Source organism: Trichogramma pretiosum, unplaced genomic scaffold (assembly GCF_000599845.2).
Source record: "Trichogramma pretiosum strain Unisexual culture from Peru unplaced genomic scaffold, Tpre_2.0 scaffold31, whole genome shotgun sequence".
Taxonomy (NCBI): Eukaryota; Metazoa; Arthropoda; class Insecta; order Hymenoptera; family Trichogrammatidae; genus Trichogramma; species Trichogramma pretiosum.
In genome coordinates, this window is record NW_019641631.1 from 191,237 (window position 1) to 207,869 (window position 16,633).

General features: G+C 33.8%; 4 protein-coding genes across 7 annotated transcripts; 2 read left to right on the forward strand and 2 right to left on the reverse strand.

Moving 5' to 3' along the window:
* Positions 1-33: 33 nt before the first annotated feature.
* On the reverse strand, positions 34-4,325 carry LOC106652221 (rho GTPase-activating protein 11A-like). 4 transcript variants are annotated; one of them, XM_023459271.1, is made up of 10 exons: positions 3,358-4,325; positions 3,135-3,300; positions 2,891-3,056; positions 2,638-2,730; positions 2,489-2,539; positions 2,000-2,418; positions 1,696-1,882; positions 1,241-1,603; positions 712-1,163; positions 34-652 (listed from the first exon to the last, which is right to left on the reverse strand). In XM_023459271.1, exons 1-10 carry the CDS (start codon positions 4,054-4,056, stop codon positions 186-188), a joined length of 3,063 nt encoding a protein of 1,020 aa, XP_023315039.1. In that variant the 5' UTR covers positions 4,057-4,325; the 3' UTR covers positions 34-185. The 4 variants fall into 4 exon arrangements, with proteins under 4 accessions (XP_023315039.1, XP_014226529.1, XP_023315037.1 ...); XM_014371043.2 differs by having other exon boundaries at positions 1,696-2,418; positions 2,638-2,721; positions 3,358-4,324; XM_023459269.1 differs by having other exon boundaries at positions 1,696-2,418; positions 3,358-4,324.
* A 287-nt stretch (positions 4,326-4,612) lies between these two features.
* Positions 4,613-8,178, forward strand: LOC106652298 (ribosomal protein S6 kinase delta-1). The gene is made up of 6 exons (XM_014371169.2): positions 4,613-5,273; positions 5,365-6,363; positions 6,431-6,564; positions 6,644-7,619; positions 7,753-7,848; positions 7,919-8,178. The coding sequence occupies exons 1-6, from the start codon at positions 5,178-5,180 to the stop codon at positions 8,021-8,023; spliced, it is 2,406 nt and encodes an 801-aa protein (XP_014226655.1). The 5' UTR covers positions 4,613-5,177; the 3' UTR covers positions 8,024-8,178.
* A 1-nt stretch (position 8,179) lies between these two features.
* LOC106652297 (structural maintenance of chromosomes protein 2) lies at positions 8,180-12,500 on the reverse strand. The gene is made up of 7 exons (XM_014371168.2): positions 12,148-12,500; positions 11,588-12,010; positions 11,231-11,509; positions 10,344-11,117; positions 9,684-10,271; positions 8,944-9,565; positions 8,180-8,875 (listed from the first exon to the last, which is right to left on the reverse strand). Exons 1-7 carry the CDS (start codon positions 12,313-12,315, stop codon positions 8,196-8,198), a joined length of 3,534 nt encoding a protein of 1,177 aa, XP_014226654.1. The 5' UTR covers positions 12,316-12,500; the 3' UTR covers positions 8,180-8,195.
* A 313-nt stretch (positions 12,501-12,813) lies between these two features.
* On the forward strand, positions 12,814-16,587 carry LOC106652299 (DNA replication licensing factor Mcm5). Its single transcript, XM_014371171.2, has 9 exons — positions 12,814-12,912; positions 12,985-13,211; positions 13,276-13,531; positions 13,590-13,762; positions 13,835-14,166; positions 14,241-14,587; positions 14,654-15,090; positions 15,167-15,438; positions 15,514-16,587. The coding sequence occupies exons 2-9, from the start codon at positions 13,051-13,053 to the stop codon at positions 15,741-15,743; spliced, it is 2,208 nt and encodes a 735-aa protein (XP_014226657.1). The 5' UTR covers positions 12,814-12,912; positions 12,985-13,050; the 3' UTR covers positions 15,744-16,587.
* Positions 16,588-16,633: the final 46 nt, after the last annotated feature.

The following is a 16,633-nucleotide window of genomic DNA, read 5'->3' on the forward strand; positions in this document are numbered from 1 at the left end:
GATTATCAAAAATTTATATATACGTCCCTAAAAATTAATGTAACTCATTTGTATAAAATAAACAAATATCTAAATAATTTCTTTGTCTCGTTTTTTTCTACACATCTATACGTTCACTCGCGTTTTACTATAGTCTTAATGATAATGTTAATGATATTATGAATACATGCATGAAAATGTATAAATTAATTATGTCTATTAAGTTGCGACGATTTCATCGTGATTCTAGGGCTCTGTCGTTTTGGCGTTATGGGCATCATCGCCTTTAATGGGGTTCGTCTAGATAACATGATGGATTTACGAGCTGATAGCGATTTGGCACTGCGTGGAGTTTTGACGCTCAATGGTCTTTTGATATGCGGCGTTTTACAAAGTGGGCTCTCGCTTATCTTTAACAAATTCGCGTCCTCTTGTTTTACAGTTGAAGGGTTTGTAATTAATGCGTTCACGGCCTGCATAGATTTGTTTTCTTTTAAGACGAGATTTTTGGTATCCTCGTGATTTACTCGAGGACTAGTTAAACGAGTCGATTGTTTACGTCCATTGCTACTAATCGATACCTCCATCCTTATCAAGGGTGAAACGTTTTTGGTACCTCGGCGATCGGGTGTAGTTTGCTTACGACGCATAGCTTCTTCACGGCGTTTAATAGCTGCAAAAAATAATCATTTATATACACTATGAATAGGTAATTACAATAATCAATCTTACCACTGGTAGATTTCATTTCATCTCTAGTGCTATTCCTCGACGGATTTTGAGCTTTCATGGATTGTCTACGATTGAAATCTATCGCTTCTTTCGTTGGATCATCAAATAATTTGGCCTTGGCTAAGACCATGCCGGCATTTTGAGTGCGTAATTTTGCAACGGATGCTCGACCAGTTGTCGGTACTGGAGTCCGCAATTTCGCTTCTTGTTGAAAGTAGTCATCTGCGTCCTTCCACGAAACAGTCTTTTCTTTTCTTCCCGTCCCGGGCGTTTTCAAAACGGTTTTCGGCTCTTTATTTGGTGATGGTGATACCGAAGGATTTTTCAATGCATTTCCACGTAAAACTTCGGTAAGTTTATCATTAAAATATTGCGAATTATCGATAAAATTTTCATCGTTGAATGATGAAGCTCTTCGTAAGTTTACGGAGTCTCCATCTCTGATTGGACTTCTAAATAATAGTAAAAATATGGTTTCTTAAATAAAATAATTTTTTTAATCAACAAACAATGGACATGCAATACTCACTCGTGTTTAGCAGACTTTTTATTTTCGTAAGAATCATCTAGAGGCAAGAAATCATCGTCGCTGAACGCACCTCGCGTATGTTCAGCTGTATGACTTATAAGCGTGTTGAGCTGCTGCTGGAGATATTCAAGCCTTGCGTTAGTTTCAGCACTAAGATTATCTGAGCTCATATGTTCAGGTTTCGTTGGTGTTTGAGTCAAGCTCTTGTAAGAATCACGTTTTAAAAGTGGCTTACTCCGCGCCAATTTGCACGGTTTGTTCGGCGACAATGCCAAGCTATTTACACGTGGTTGTGCGGAAACTACCGAAGTGCGATTCAATGACTTGTCCGAAATATGCCACGAAACTGTACGTTGTACTTTTCTGAAAAAGTGAACAAATTATTTTGTGAATAATTCGTTTCTTTGTAAAAAAATTGAATATTTCTCATTTTAATTGAATTCTACATTATATACCTGACTGGTTTTTCTTGCGAGCGTCTTCTCATACTTCCAATTTTTCGAGCACTCGGCGATCTTATGATCTTATGTTCGGAAGACTTCCGGATTTTCAATTCTCTACTCAATCTTTTTGCTAATTGGTCGGCACTGGCACTGTTTTCAATATTCGTTTCCTCCAATAGATTTTCATACTCACTTTGAACTTTGGTAATAGGATGAGAAATTAGAGTTTCCGTAGCTTCGTTTGTTATACTTTTAAATTCCTGCGATATTCGCGATTCAATTGCCGATACTCGAGTTTTAATTTCTTCGTACTCACTTTTCGGTATTTTTACGTATTCGCCATTGTTATCATCCGTTGCTGTCGATGTATTAGGCGATGATAAGCTGCGGAGAGAATAATTGTGCGAAGACCTCCTTTTTGAATTTGCGCAATCGTCGGACAGATTAATTTCAGCGTCCATAAATACATCCTCGTGAGACTGCTCATTTGCCTCAGCATGTGGGACTTTGGCTCGTGGTGATCGTCGATATGGTGAGTCAATGCTTTTAGTTCGTCGGCGCTTTTTTGCTTCTGCTGAAGAACCTGTTAACCAACGAGATTCCGGACTGAAAGATTTTTTGCGGCTTTCAACAGAATCGTCTAGACCATTAGATTTGTTCTTGTGACTCCGTGGAACAAGACGATCGAGACTAAGTCGTAATTTCTTTGGACGCTCTACTTTTTCAGGTAATTTCCTAAAGAGCAAAAATTTAAGATTAATTGTGAAGTTAACCAATTATAATATCACAATTTTATGATTCTTACTGTTCGGTTGAAATCTTGTGCTTCTGAGCTTTTTGACTCTCTCGAACCGGACTGAAACAAATTTTAAAAAATTAAAAAGATGGTCCAAATATGGTATTGAAATAAATAATAAAAAAAAAAGAAAAAATCAAAACCACACAAAAACATACTTAGGATGCTCAGATACTTGAGGAGAAAATATACTACTGAAGCTGTAAGAACAACTGGGAGACAAGATTTCAAAAAAGTCTGTTCTGTAAAGACGGAAAATGCACACACTAAGATAAATTTGTGTATCAACATATTCATGTGAGTTAGCTTTATCTAAAATCTATACAACACCAAACAACATGTAAGTAATTTTAGTGACAAAATTGTTTGTATTACTACTCAATTAAAGCGTTATTAAAAGAAAGTACATACTGCCTTCTGAGATGTGATTGATCGTTGTTTTTACGCTTTTTTCCAACTTTAACAGATGGAGTATGTGACTGAGTAGTAGGCTCAGCAACAATATGATTTTCTTGTGTTTCTGTGCCACTAGGCGAATGGTTTTTACCAACCATTTTTCTTAAACCACTAATCATTCCTATAATAAGTATTAAATAAGTAATGAATTGTTTATAATCTTATGTATTTTTTATTTTACAGTAAATATTTTACTAACTGTTGAGGCTTCCACTTCTATGTTTCTTCTTTTTACTTTTAAACAAAGCTGAAGGATCTGACTTATCAATATCAAGCTCATCAGTACTTCCTACGGCATCCATATTTATTGCTGATGACACATCATCTGGTAAAACCCCAATTTTCTCAGAGTTTTCTATCAATATCTACAAAAATAGTTTATTTAAAAAATTTATTTAATTTCCTGATTGAATTCAACTTACTTTTATAATATTGAGATGAGCCTCCAGTCTTGTTTGAACTGCGACAATGGTTGATGTATCCGGTAAAGGCATAATATTAGGACCTACTACCCTAGCTAAGTTATCGATTCCCATTTTGTTTTGTGTTTCGTGTTGAGAAACAGTTTTTAAAAATTCCATAATAAATGCCAAAGTATTCAAGTGATGGGGTGGTAAAAGAAGACATGCCATCAGCAATGCTTCTTCCTTTTTTTCTTTCAACATCCCACACCTGACAAATACATCATGATAACTGAATGGAATCAGGGGTTCTGGTAAACTTCTTAGAAACGTTTTAAAGCAGTTAGCGACATCCAGAGGATTGTATTTATCTCCCAAACTTCCCCCATTATCCAATCTTGCAATTATTTCCTTTTGTTTGACTTGAAGACCAGCTTTTCTAAACAGCCCTTCCTGATTCACATGTTTGAGAAGGAAAGCCGTTGCTTGGCTCACGAAGACCGGAACGTGAACTATAGCACCAGATGACAAATTCACAACATCCAAGGGCAAATAAGACAGCGGAGTCTTGAAGACTTTCTTCAATGCCACAGCATTACGATCAGGTTTATCCGTCTTGATGGCATTTTTTTTAATGCGATATTTAACCCCGAGGGTTCGCAAATTATTTGCGACTATCGAATAAACTTTTTCTTTGTGCAATACGTCGTATATCAACATTTTAAAGCTGCTTTCAGAAATTAACGTACTTAAGACCGTATTATTACTTATATAAATATAATTTCTACCCGAGATTCACATAATCACTGAGAACATAACAACTGCTGCATCGAAGTTAAACGACACATTTTCTTTGTAGAGTCGAAAAAAATGTTTATTAACTGGACCTTTAATAAACACTCGCAGATAAAGTTGGAAAGAACATTTTTGCCGGCAAAACGCGCACAACAAGTCCTTCGCAATAGTGTCCAGGTGCAACGCACGGGCCAACGAGCGTGTAAACAATGCCGTGTATTTTCAAATTCGCCATTGAGCCAATGCCATTCGCAGAGAGAACCGGATCAGCAGTTGCTAGAAGCGATAGCAATAGGCTGGGAGCCGCGGGAGGGATTTTGTTACAGTTCCTTTAACCGCCAAAATCGTTAGGTCTCGTTTACATGTGAGCGTCGCGAGACTCGAGCCCTTGCGAGCACGAGGGCTTGCTCTATATGATACGAGCTTGAATCACTCACGACGCAAGTTTCGCCAGTTTAAATCTACGCCCTCAGGGAATAATTTTTCTCGATGTGAACGCGAAATTTTTCAGCTTCGGATTGAACGAAGCGATCGATTTATTATTCAATGCGTATGCAATATGCCTTGGACGTGCGCTGATCGCTTAAAATTAATTCCAAGCGGTTTGCCTGCGCTGGTCTGCAAGTGACTCATGCATACGCGCCTTGAATGCGTCGACTGCGGATGGGGGTGTGTTTATCTGTCATTAAATTACGTCTGCTACCAACAGGCGCGCGCGCGTGAGTGTTTGTTTTCCATACTCTACTATACGCGAAGGATTACACATTAAAATAGCCATACTTGTGCGTATACACGATGCAACGACATCGGCAAATAGCTCAATCGATGAGCCCGAGCGAAATTCCATACGGACGATAAAACTTGATGGCTCTGTTTATCTCTGGCTTCTTACACTTCGTTCGATAGGACTCGGTGTATGCTTGACTGAATATGCAGCTGTGAGCCTATCTCACTTTGAGTGACAATTCATCGGAACAAAAACAAACATGTGAACTCGTCGCGACATTTATACTTCTCGAGTGTTATCAAAATTTATCTTAGACCAAATGGCACCATCGAGAGACAAATGGGTGAAACGATTCGTGATATCGGAGACGAGTCGTCACAAGCGGGGCTTCACTATATACAAAGTCACTTCACTGGTAAGTCGTAGTTGATGGATTTTCTATGCGCGTGATGTTTTGAAAGATAGCGCGATGCAACTACTTTAAGTGTGTGTATATTATGTTTCAGATGTTTTTGAAATCCGCACCTGATGTCATCTCCAAAGTATCGATTTGGAAGCGTTACAGTGATTTCAAGAAACTGCACAGCTCGATTCAATCGCTTCATTCCTCGTTGAAGATCAAGGAGCCCATGCCACCTTTTTTGAAACCGACTTTTTTTCGACGTTTCGAGACCGAAGTTATTGAACAGCGCAAAGAGTGTGCAACAAAACTTTTAGAATTTATCGGAAGATACGATGCACTCTTTACTAGTGACATTTTTACCAATTTTTTTGATAGCAACATTTTAGATCAAAAATCTTTGGAGTCGTCTCATCAGTCGTTAAGCTCTGATACTTCTGAAGAAGATAAAGTTATTAATGCGGATAAAAACGATAGTGGAATTGCATGCGCAACAGATTTGCCTAAATTTGTATGCACAACTAAAGTCATGCCTGTGAAAATAAACCAACAAAATGATTCTGTTAAAACTAAGTTTGTCAATAGCCAAAGTGATAATAGTGACATAACTGAGCATGAACATTTCTCTCATAGTAGTAATAAAGTTCACCTGAGTAGTTCGGTGGTGGACGGTATAGAGGCTCTAAGTTTACAAGGTAAAAGTACTTCCACTGACGCAGTTGTGATACACAATGGATCAGATTTAATGCAATCATTTGGAGACTCTGCACAATATATACTTATAGCAGCAGCTCACATGAGTGCAGCTTTTCGTCATGAAGCTATTGCTGAGTACGAAGAAGCTTTTACACAGTACAAATTAGGAATTTCACATCTTATTCATGGTATTCAAAATGAAGAAGATCTGAGTAAAAAAATGTTGATTCAAGAAAAAATAACTAAATATTTGCTAAGAGCAGAAAGACTTTATAATAGACATCTTAATTGTAATGTTTCAATTTTAAATAAACCTGTATCAGAGTTGAAAAATTATAAAGTTGTTCAAGTGATGGGTTCAGTTATGCTAGTCAAAGACACTTTACAAGGTTTTCAAAGAATCATAAAGGTATGTACATAAAAAACAAATAAAAGAGTTTTATTTTCAATAAATAATGTGTTAATAATATTTACAGACTGTACAAAAAGTAGATGGCTGTAAGAAAGAAATAAATAGTTATATTTTGAGAGGAAAAGTTCCTTATATGGTACAACTTTATGCATGTATACAGACAGATTCTACTGTATTTCTAGTATTACAATATATGAGGTAACTTTATACAGATAATTAAATTTAAATTTATGAATACAGTTTAATATGTGTAAAAATAAATTGGTTTTTTTTATAGCAAGGGAAAACTATGGAATTTCATAAGAAATAATTATAAACCAAATAATGGTGAAAATTTACATTTAAATAAAAACTCAAGATCATTTAGTTGTGAAGCTGTCATGCAAATTGATTCAATTGAAAAATCAAATACCTTAGAAAATCTTCCTCAGCTTCATGCAACAAATAAACTAGGAAATACTTCAGTTATAAAAGAAGATAATACTTCTTGTTTTTTAAAAGAGCAGCCTGCAGTTGATACCAATAAGTTACTTGAGAATGCACAAAAATTATTGCAGTCAGTTAATGCAACATTAAAACGTAGTAATTCTATAGCTACTAGATTAAATGAATCTGAAAGCCTTATGTACAAACAAAATTCTCCAAATGGAGCTGATAACAGTATTTCTGATCAAGGCAGTGCTTTGAAAAGTAGTTTACTAAGTATAGAAGACTTTGAGGATATTAATGACAGGGAAAATTTCAATGAGCTTTCTACTAGTGGTAGCTGTTCAGATTTCTATGCTAACACATGTAAAATTCCAAACAGTATTTCAATAAAACCAAATAATAGTATAGTCAATATTGCCAAAGTAGAACAATCTCAAAGTAAACAAAATTCTCATAAAAATATAAATAATTTTCAAAACCAGTTGAAAAAATTAGAGAATCCTTCTTTAGAAACAGAAAAACCAATGTGGAGCATTCCTGAATCTGTAGTACAGATGTGGTCAGCTCAAATATTGCTAGCTCTTGAAGCTCTTCATCAACAAGATGTTGTGGTATCAGATCTGAAGCCAGATGATGTATTATTAGACGATAATAGAAATGTATGCTTAGCGTACATTGTACCTCGTAAAGATACGGAACTTTTGCGCTTGAAAACCCCATATTCTGCACCGGAACTTTGCATGTTTATACCACCAATTTCAATTACTACTTCAGCAGATGTTTGGAGTTTTGGAGTACTTTTATATGAATTACTAACTGGCTCTGTAAGTACATTTTTTGTACAGCTACAAATAAAACACAAATTTGATTGAGATTCAATTTTATTCTTTGCGACTTTTTTTTATACAAATCATAAAAAATTAAATTATAAATTCAATTAAATCTATACATTTTCAGGACTTTGAAGATAAACATCCTGGTCAATTCTACACACATTCAATTGTAATGATTCCAGATAACTTATCACTTAACGCTAAATCTCTATTACTACAAGTAAGATGCAACTGTTTAAAAAATATTTTGACATCATGTTAAAATTCATTTCATTTCATCTATTTTTCAGATTTTGAAATTTCAAGCTAGTGAACGCCCTACTATTCCAGAAATCAAACAACATGCATTTTATGCAAACATAGATTGGCTCGAACTTTTGAACGTTCAGTCTTAAGGCATCATTTTTCTTTTATAAAGAAAATAAAAATATTATTTGATTTGTCAATGTAACTACAAGCATTCACAGTTAACGTTGTTTCCATGAAAAATGATTTGTACGTTTTGATGTAACCGTTAGATAAATTTATGTACATATACTTTTCATAAAAATCTCATTTGATTCAAAATTATTTTGACCTTGCTCTTTCAGTTCTCTGAATTGTAGACATTCCATCAACGAAACGTGTTTTAAAAAGTACATTAGCATTGTTAAACATTCCATTTTTCAAAGACACTACAATAAATTGAGAACTTTTAAAGTGTCTTTTCAACATTACACCAATATTTTCGGTATGAGAAAGATCTAATGCAGCGTCTACTTCATCCAAAATATATAGTGGAGCTGGCTTAAACAATAACATTGCAAGGATTAATGATAAAGCTACTAGAGATCTTTGACCCCCAGAAAGTTCTCCTAAAGAATCTTTCCAAACACCACACAAAGCAATTTTAACTTCAAGGCCTTCCAGAACAGATTGATTATCTGGGGGTTCTAACTTGGCATCTGCCCCTGGCAATAAACTGCTAAATATTGAACCAAAATCTCTATTGACTTTTTCCCAAGCTTCAAGTAACGTCGTTTTTTTCTTTTCGTCGAGTTTCTTAATAGATTCTAAAATTTTTTTTCTATCTGTTTCAAGAATTTTCTTCTTTTTCAGAAGTTCATTATGTTGCTCTTCTTCTTGATTGAGATGGTGCATTGCTCTAGCATTAACTGTTCTGCTTAGTTTAGCTAAAAGATTTTCCAATTCTCGGGTTTTTTGTCCCATATCATTAGGATTATTTGCTTCAAAATCGTACATTCCACCTGAAAAAATTTTATTTTTCATTTTCGATTCAAAAATATTCGTTTCAAATAAGCAAAAGAAAACTCACCTTTTTCGCCAAATTTATTTTGTTCTTGTTCGATCCACTCGTATTTTTTAATATAATCTTTTATTTTATCTGTGCATTCTGCTACAGTGTTTTTAATTGAATTCAATTCATGATTTAATTTTTTAATTTCTAATTCTATTTCTTCTTTTTTCTTGAAAATATCTTCTTTTTTACTTTGTAGTTTTTGAATTTCAGCATTGTGTTGATGTATAGCATCTTTTTTAGCTTTTAATTTTGCTTGACATTCTTGGACAACCGCACTAATTTCTTCTTGATCAACTTTTAATTTTTCTCCCTTTTCTTTCAATTCATTAAGTTTTGCCTCTGCTTTTGCAAGTTGTTCTTTTCCACTTTCTATAGTCTTCTGGAGTTCTGATGTTTCCAAATTTAGAGTTTCAGATTCTTGCTCTCTCTTTTGCCATTCTTTTTTACTTGACTCTGCTTTTTTCTTGAGAACTTTCAGTTTATTCTCTGCTTCTTTCAATTGGCGTTCTCGGATATTATCTGCATCTTTTATTTGCGCCTCAATTTCTTTAACTCTTTTTGAACTTGTATTCTCTACTTGTTTAGCTTTTGCCATTTTTTCTGTTAATTCTTTTATTGAAGATTCCAAATTTTCAACCTTTAAAGTCACAAAATGTAAAGTTAATAATTATATTTGAATACCACTTGTTGGATAAAACTACTTTAATATAAAATAATTTTAGATATGTAAATCTTCATTCATTATAATTACTTACTTCTACTTTCAGTTGATGATGTGTGGTTTTTTGCACTCGTTGCACGACCATATCCAATTCATGCTGTTTCATATTGAATTGTTGCTTAAGAGAATTGAATCTTTCAGCTGTTTTGTGAATTTGTGAAATTCTATTTTCAATTTCTTCCAAACCTTGTTGTTTTTGATTTAAAGCATCTTGAGTTTCTCTCAACTCATCCAGTTTTAATAACATAGATCCTCCTTTAGCAGCGGCACCACCCGAAAGTACACCAGATGGGTCAAAAACATCACCTTGTAATGTTATACATTTTTTCATGATGTTATTATGATAAGCCACTTGCTTGGCAGCATTCATATCTTTACAGATAAAAACGTTTCCAAAAATCCATTCCATTGCAGGTCTTGTTTCTGGTGGAAAATCAATAAGTGATAAAGCAGTTTGCACATTGTCAGGGCCAACAAGTTTTTTGGCAAAATCCACAGTTCTTTGATCCATTGGTCTTCCACTTATTTTGTTTAAAGGCACAAAAGTGACACGCGATTGTAGTTGTCCAAATTTGAGAATTTTATTACCAGTCATCTCATTATCAACCATAATATTGTACAACTGCAAAATGATACATATTAGACAATTATTTTTTAACATAATTATTATTCAAAAAATAATTTATTCAATTACCCTGTTACCAGCTGCAACTTCCAAAGCATAAGCAGCTCTTTTATCTTTGATTGTAATAGATTTGCATACAGGTCCCTTGACTCTTTTTCTGTTGAAATTAGGCTCTGGGTCTTTGTAATAAAATCTTAACTGAGGATAGTGAGATTCAAAATTATCTACAATGTCTCCTAATTTTCTTACTTCTTTGTGCAACTCTTGTCTCTGTTTTTCCAAAGATTCCAAGTGGCCTTCTTGATAATTTAATTTGGAAAGTTCATTTTCATAATTCTTCAAATCTTTCTGCATGTCTTCCATCTTTTGATTATCTTTTTTGTAATCATTTTCAGTACTTTGCATATTGGATTTTTTCTTCACTAGCTGTTGTTTATTGTGAGTCAAGGTCATTTCACATTGTTTTATCTCAGTTTGAGCTTGACTTAGATTATTTCTTGCACTCATTAACTGTTGTTCCAAAGTAGCATTAGTACCATCTTCACATTGCAGTAAACCTGAACTAATTTTTTGATATACTTCTTGAGCAGCAACTACTGCTTCTGAATCAATGCGATCTTGCTCTTTTAATTGCTCAAATAAACCACCAACTTTTTCTATTTCTTTCAACTTGGATGCCAATAATTTTTCATCGTCTTTAATGTTTGTTTCAAGTTGTTTGACATTAGTTTCTGCTGCTTTGATAGTTTCTTTATTGCTATTAATTTCTGCAGTTATTTTATGCTCTTTTTTTTCTACATCGTGTAAATTTTGTTCTAAATCTTTCAGTGTGCCATCTTCTTGCTGGAAAAAAAATTGAATAAAACAATCTCAGCTTATAATTATGTAAAATAAACTAATGTAATTAAAAATACATTTTTGTACATTATTATGTAACTTTATAGAATTTTACTCACAGAATTTTTTTTATTGGTCACTTCTATGATTTGTTCTTCAATGAGCTTAACATTTTCTTCACCTTCGATAATTTTATTTTTTTGGCTTTCAATTTTGCTCTTAATTTTGTCAACATCTTGATTGGCTTTCTTACTACTATCTAAAGCTTGTAAGAATTTCCAAGCAATAAAAATTTTTTTACAATGTTCTAATTCTCTAGTTACTCGAGTATATTCCAAGTATTGGGCTCGCTCTTCTTTAAGTTTGGCTATTTTTGGTCCTAATTCATCTTTTAATATCTAAAATTAAGAAGCAGCATGTAAAATAGATATTATTATACTATGTTTATAAAATAAAGCATAGAAAAATTCACTAACGTCATTAATTTCCTTTAATTTACTATCTTTCTTTTCGATTAATTTGAGAGATTGAGCTTTTTTTGTTTCATACATTTTTGTACCCGCAGCTTCTTCTATCATTGAGAGAATCTCTGGTGGTTTCATATTTAGAACTTTAGTTATTCTGCCTTGCATGATAAGAAAATGAGGATTATTGACATTCAATTGCACTGAACAAAACATGTCAGAAACTCTTTTATTTTGCACATTGGATCCATTGATCATGTATTTGTTCTTTCCATCAATGACAACTTGTCTTGTTACAGTGATTTCTTCATAATCTTCATAGCCCATTGGCGATGCCTCACGATTTCTGTTGTCGAAAACAATCGTCACGCTAGCTTTTTTTATACCGGCTTGTCCTGATTTGTATACCAATTCTTGAAGAGAGCTTGCTCTCACCTATAAATTCATAAAATCGCTCGTTTAATTGACTATTAATGTATTCACCAAATAAAAGTTGATACTGCCTCATGGCGTTAATAATGATGCGGAAATTTATTTAACGTAAGGATTTTAACGAAATATGGAGTACTTACATGCCCTAAATTGGATATCCCAAGCACGAAACAGATGGCATCAAGAATATTTGATTTACCACTGCCATTTAAGCCAGTGATAGCGTTGAATTCTCGATCAAAACCATTAATCTCGATTCTGTTGCCATAGGACTTGAAGCCCTCTAAAACCATCGACTTGATAAACATGTTTGATAACTGTCACTTTCATCAATGAACACTTTCTCTAAGCAATGCACTAAACACTACTTTTGTCGTTTGTTCCTTCAATTTTTCACTACATAGATAGATACATAAAACCATCAATTCGGACTATGCGACGAGATGATAAACAAATCGACGAAAAACACACTGAATGGCTACACAGAACACACGCTGGTTTTCTTGCGCGCCATAAATACAGCACCACAAAATACAAACTGAAAGAGCAACCGTCCAAAAAACGGAGCAAAACGAAACAAGCGCACGCGCGTCGGCGACAAATCGAATAGTTTACCGCCAAATTGACCTTTCGTAATTTGCGCATAAAAGTCGTGCATTTCGCACAAATGCTCTGGTGCTAAAGAAAATTAATTTTTCAGAGATTTTTGAAAATTTCTTATTATTTCATGTAATTTCAATTTACAGATTTGATTTTTTTGTAGCAGAATACTTCCATAGGCCTATACTATCAGCGTGTATGCATAACCTGTGCATTCCCGCCATAAATATTGTGAAAAAAGACGCCGGCAATTTACGGGAGCTCACTCGTTCCAGGCTTAAAGTTGATTCTGCCTGTTGCTCGACGTTCGTAACTGTTTGCAAGATCATACGTTCGATCAAAAATTAAAATTGATCTTAGATCATTCTAATTTATAGAACTGTTCCGTTGGAAAGAAATTCAGCAATAAAACAATCTCGATAGTAATTTGAATTTCCGTAACAATGGCGATGGAAGGTTTTGACCAGGGTTCAGTATTTTTCTCTGACAATTTTAATACAGGCGACAATGATCAGAGTGGTAAACATGTTCTTCAAGTGTTCAAAAAAAAGTTTAAAGACTTTCTCCGCCAATTTCATGAGTGTAATTTCAATTTTAAATATAGGTAATGAGGAAAATATCTCTTATTTTTAATGTTATTGTTTACTCATAGTGTCATTTTTTTAAAGGGATGCCTTGAAGAGGAATTATAATCAGAGGAAGTTCTTTCTAGAAGTCAATTTAGAAGATTTAGCTGCTTATGATGAAGCTAGTGCAGAAAAGATTTACAAACAACCAACGGAGTATTTGCCTGTATTTGAGGAAGCTGCTAAAGAACTTGCCGACGAGCTTACCACACCAAGACCAATTGGTGAAGAAATTGTTGAAGATATTCAAATTTTGTTGAATTCTGATGCCAATTGTATTCCTATGAGAGGCATGAAGGTATGAAATTTTACATACATTTAATATTTGATACTATTGACCATTATGATTTTTTTAGCCTGATACAGTTTCAAAATTAATAAAAATTTCTGGCATCATAATATCAGCTACTGGAATTAGAGCCAAGGCTACAAAGATTGCTATTCAATGTAGATCTTGCAGAAATGTCATTCCTAACATTCCAATTAGACCAGGCTTAGAAGGATATCCTATGCCAAGACAATGTACTACGTTAGTATTTATTTAATAACTTTATTTAATATAATCATCATAAGCACTTAAATCTATTTTAAAATATTTCAGAGAACAAGCTGGAAGACCCAAATGCCCTCTTGATCCATATTTTATAATGCCAGATAAATGTCAGTGTGTAGATTTTCAAACTTTGAAAATGCAAGAGCTTCATGAACATGTACCACAGGGAGAAATGCCCAGACATACCCAACTTTATGTTGATCGTTATTTGTGTGACCGTATGGTTCCAGGAAATAGAGTTTTGATTCTGGGCATACTTTCTATCAGGAAAGTTGCCAAAACTGGTAAGAATGCTGGTAGAGATAAAGCTCTTGTTGGTATTCGGTCATCCTATATTCGCGTTGTTGGCATACAAATTGATGGAGAGCACACTGGTAGTGGTAAGAATAAAATTTTATTTCATTTTTTTATTAACCTGCATTGAATCAAAACATTATTGTGATATGGTTTTTAGGTACTCATCCCCCAGTTACTGCTGAAGAAGAAGAACAATTTAGAAGATTAGCAGCAGATCCAAACTTATACGATAGAATTACAAGAAGTATAGCTCCCAGTATTTATGGAGCAGTTGATATGAAAAAAGCTATAGCTTGTTTACTTTTTGGAGGATCTAGAAAGAAAATGCCCGATGGACTTTGCAGGAGAGGAGACATTAATGTTCTTATGCTGGGTGATCCTGGTACAGCAAAGTCCCAACTATTAAAATTTGTGGAAAATGTGTCTCCAGTAGGTGTCTATACATCAGGAAAAGGAAGTTCAGCTGCCGGTCTTACTGCTTCTGTTATGAGAGACCCATCCACAGTATGTTCACAATTAGTTATTTATTAAAATTGAAAATCTCATAGTTAAATTAATATTCATTTACAGAGAAATTTTGTGATGGAAGGTGGTGCCATGGTACTTGCTGATGGTGGGGTAGTTTGCATCGATGAATTTGATAAAATGAGAGAGGACGACAGAGTAGCTATTCATGAAGCTATGGAACAACAAACAATTTCTATTGCAAAAGCTGGTATTACAACAACCCTGAATACTCGTTGCTCTGTATTAGCTGCAGCCAATTCAGTTTTTGGTCGTTGGGAGGACTCAAAAGGCGAAGATAATATCAATTTTATGCCTACCATTTTATCTCGTTTCGATATGATATTTATCGTCAAAGATGATCATAATGTTGAAAAAGATATTACTTTAGCTAAACATGTATTGAATTTGCATGCCAATGCTCAATCTGTCGATGATTCTAATGCACCTGTTGGCGAATTATCGGTTCCTCTGCTGAAAAAGTATATCCATTACTGTAGAGTGTGAGTATCTTGGAATGCGAAATGATATACTATAAAATTAAAATGTTGTATTAATCCTTGAATAATTAAATACTAGAAAATGTGGTCCTCGTCTAACACTAGAAGCTGGCGAAAAACTTAAAAATCGATATGTTATGATGAGATCGTTAGCCGGAAAAGCCGAAAAAGAAGGTGAAAAAAGACTGGCAATTCCACTCACCGTTCGACAATTAGAAGCTATTATTCGAATATCTGAGTCAATAGCTAAAATGAGTTTGTTGCCATTTGCGACCGAAACCCACGTTGATGAAGCACTAAGACTTTTCCAAGTTTCGACTATTAGTGCAGCTTCATCGGGATCACTTGCTGGTACGATTCTCAATGATATTTACTTGAATCACTACAATTTATTGAATTAAAAATGAATTAAATCGCTTTATGCAGGTGCCGAAGGTTTTATATCAGAGGAAGATCATGATATGTTAACTCGCATCGAGAAAAATTTGAAAAAACGTTTTGCCATTGGAACTCAAGTCTCACAGAAAAACATCATCAATGACTTTGTAAAACAAAAATATCCCGAACAAGCCATTCTTAAAGTTATTTATGCAATGATTAAGCGAGGAGAATTGCAGCATCGCCAACAGCGGAAGATGTTGTATCGAATTTATTAAAAGGTTTGATGACTGTTTTAAACTCTTAATTTCATTTAATGAAAATTGTTGTAAAATCATTAAAATCATTGCATACCGTTAATTATCAATACATTTATGTTGCGACATGGATTTTTGTATGTATTATATGATATTTAATATCCATTAATATAATTTTAATTGTGTAAAATGAAATGTTTAGTACTCTTGTGATATCATAAGAGCTTAATTTTTATCAATGTGCTGTGTGACTCTTATTGAAAGTTAGTGTCATGCTTCGAATCTCAGTTATCATTTTACACTCTTGTTTTCAAATGTCAAATATCACCCATATTCATTTCCTAGATATTAGTTTCAGTTATAAAATTATAGCAGGAAACAATATTTTCCATCATGTCATAGATGTCAGGATTTTAGAGCCTATGAAGATAATTTTATATTAATTATTTTTCGCTATTAATATCAAAAATAAAATTAATTCCGAAGATCTGCATCAAACATGTTTGTTTGTTGTATTCTTAAGAAAAAAAATTATAATAATAAAGAATCGCGGCACAAACCGAACGCGGGTGTTGTGAGAAGTTTTGTAACAGCCATTCAAAAAATATTTATCGTAAACTCAGATGAAAGGTTTAGAATAATTACTTTTTCAAAAAAGCTATAAGTAGCAACGAAATTGCTCATAGCACCAGAACGAGGCATTTTTTAATTAGAGAAACTCTTTATGATATATTTTTATACTATGAATGCTTTAGATATATTTGTAAAATTATTCTATTTTAGTGACATTTAGTTCAATTTATTTATATAGATCAACGAATTCATCATCGCTTGATGAGTAAATAAACTGTAGTGTATAATAAGATTTTATATTTTATTTATGGACACTCCATCATGAATCGATTACTTTA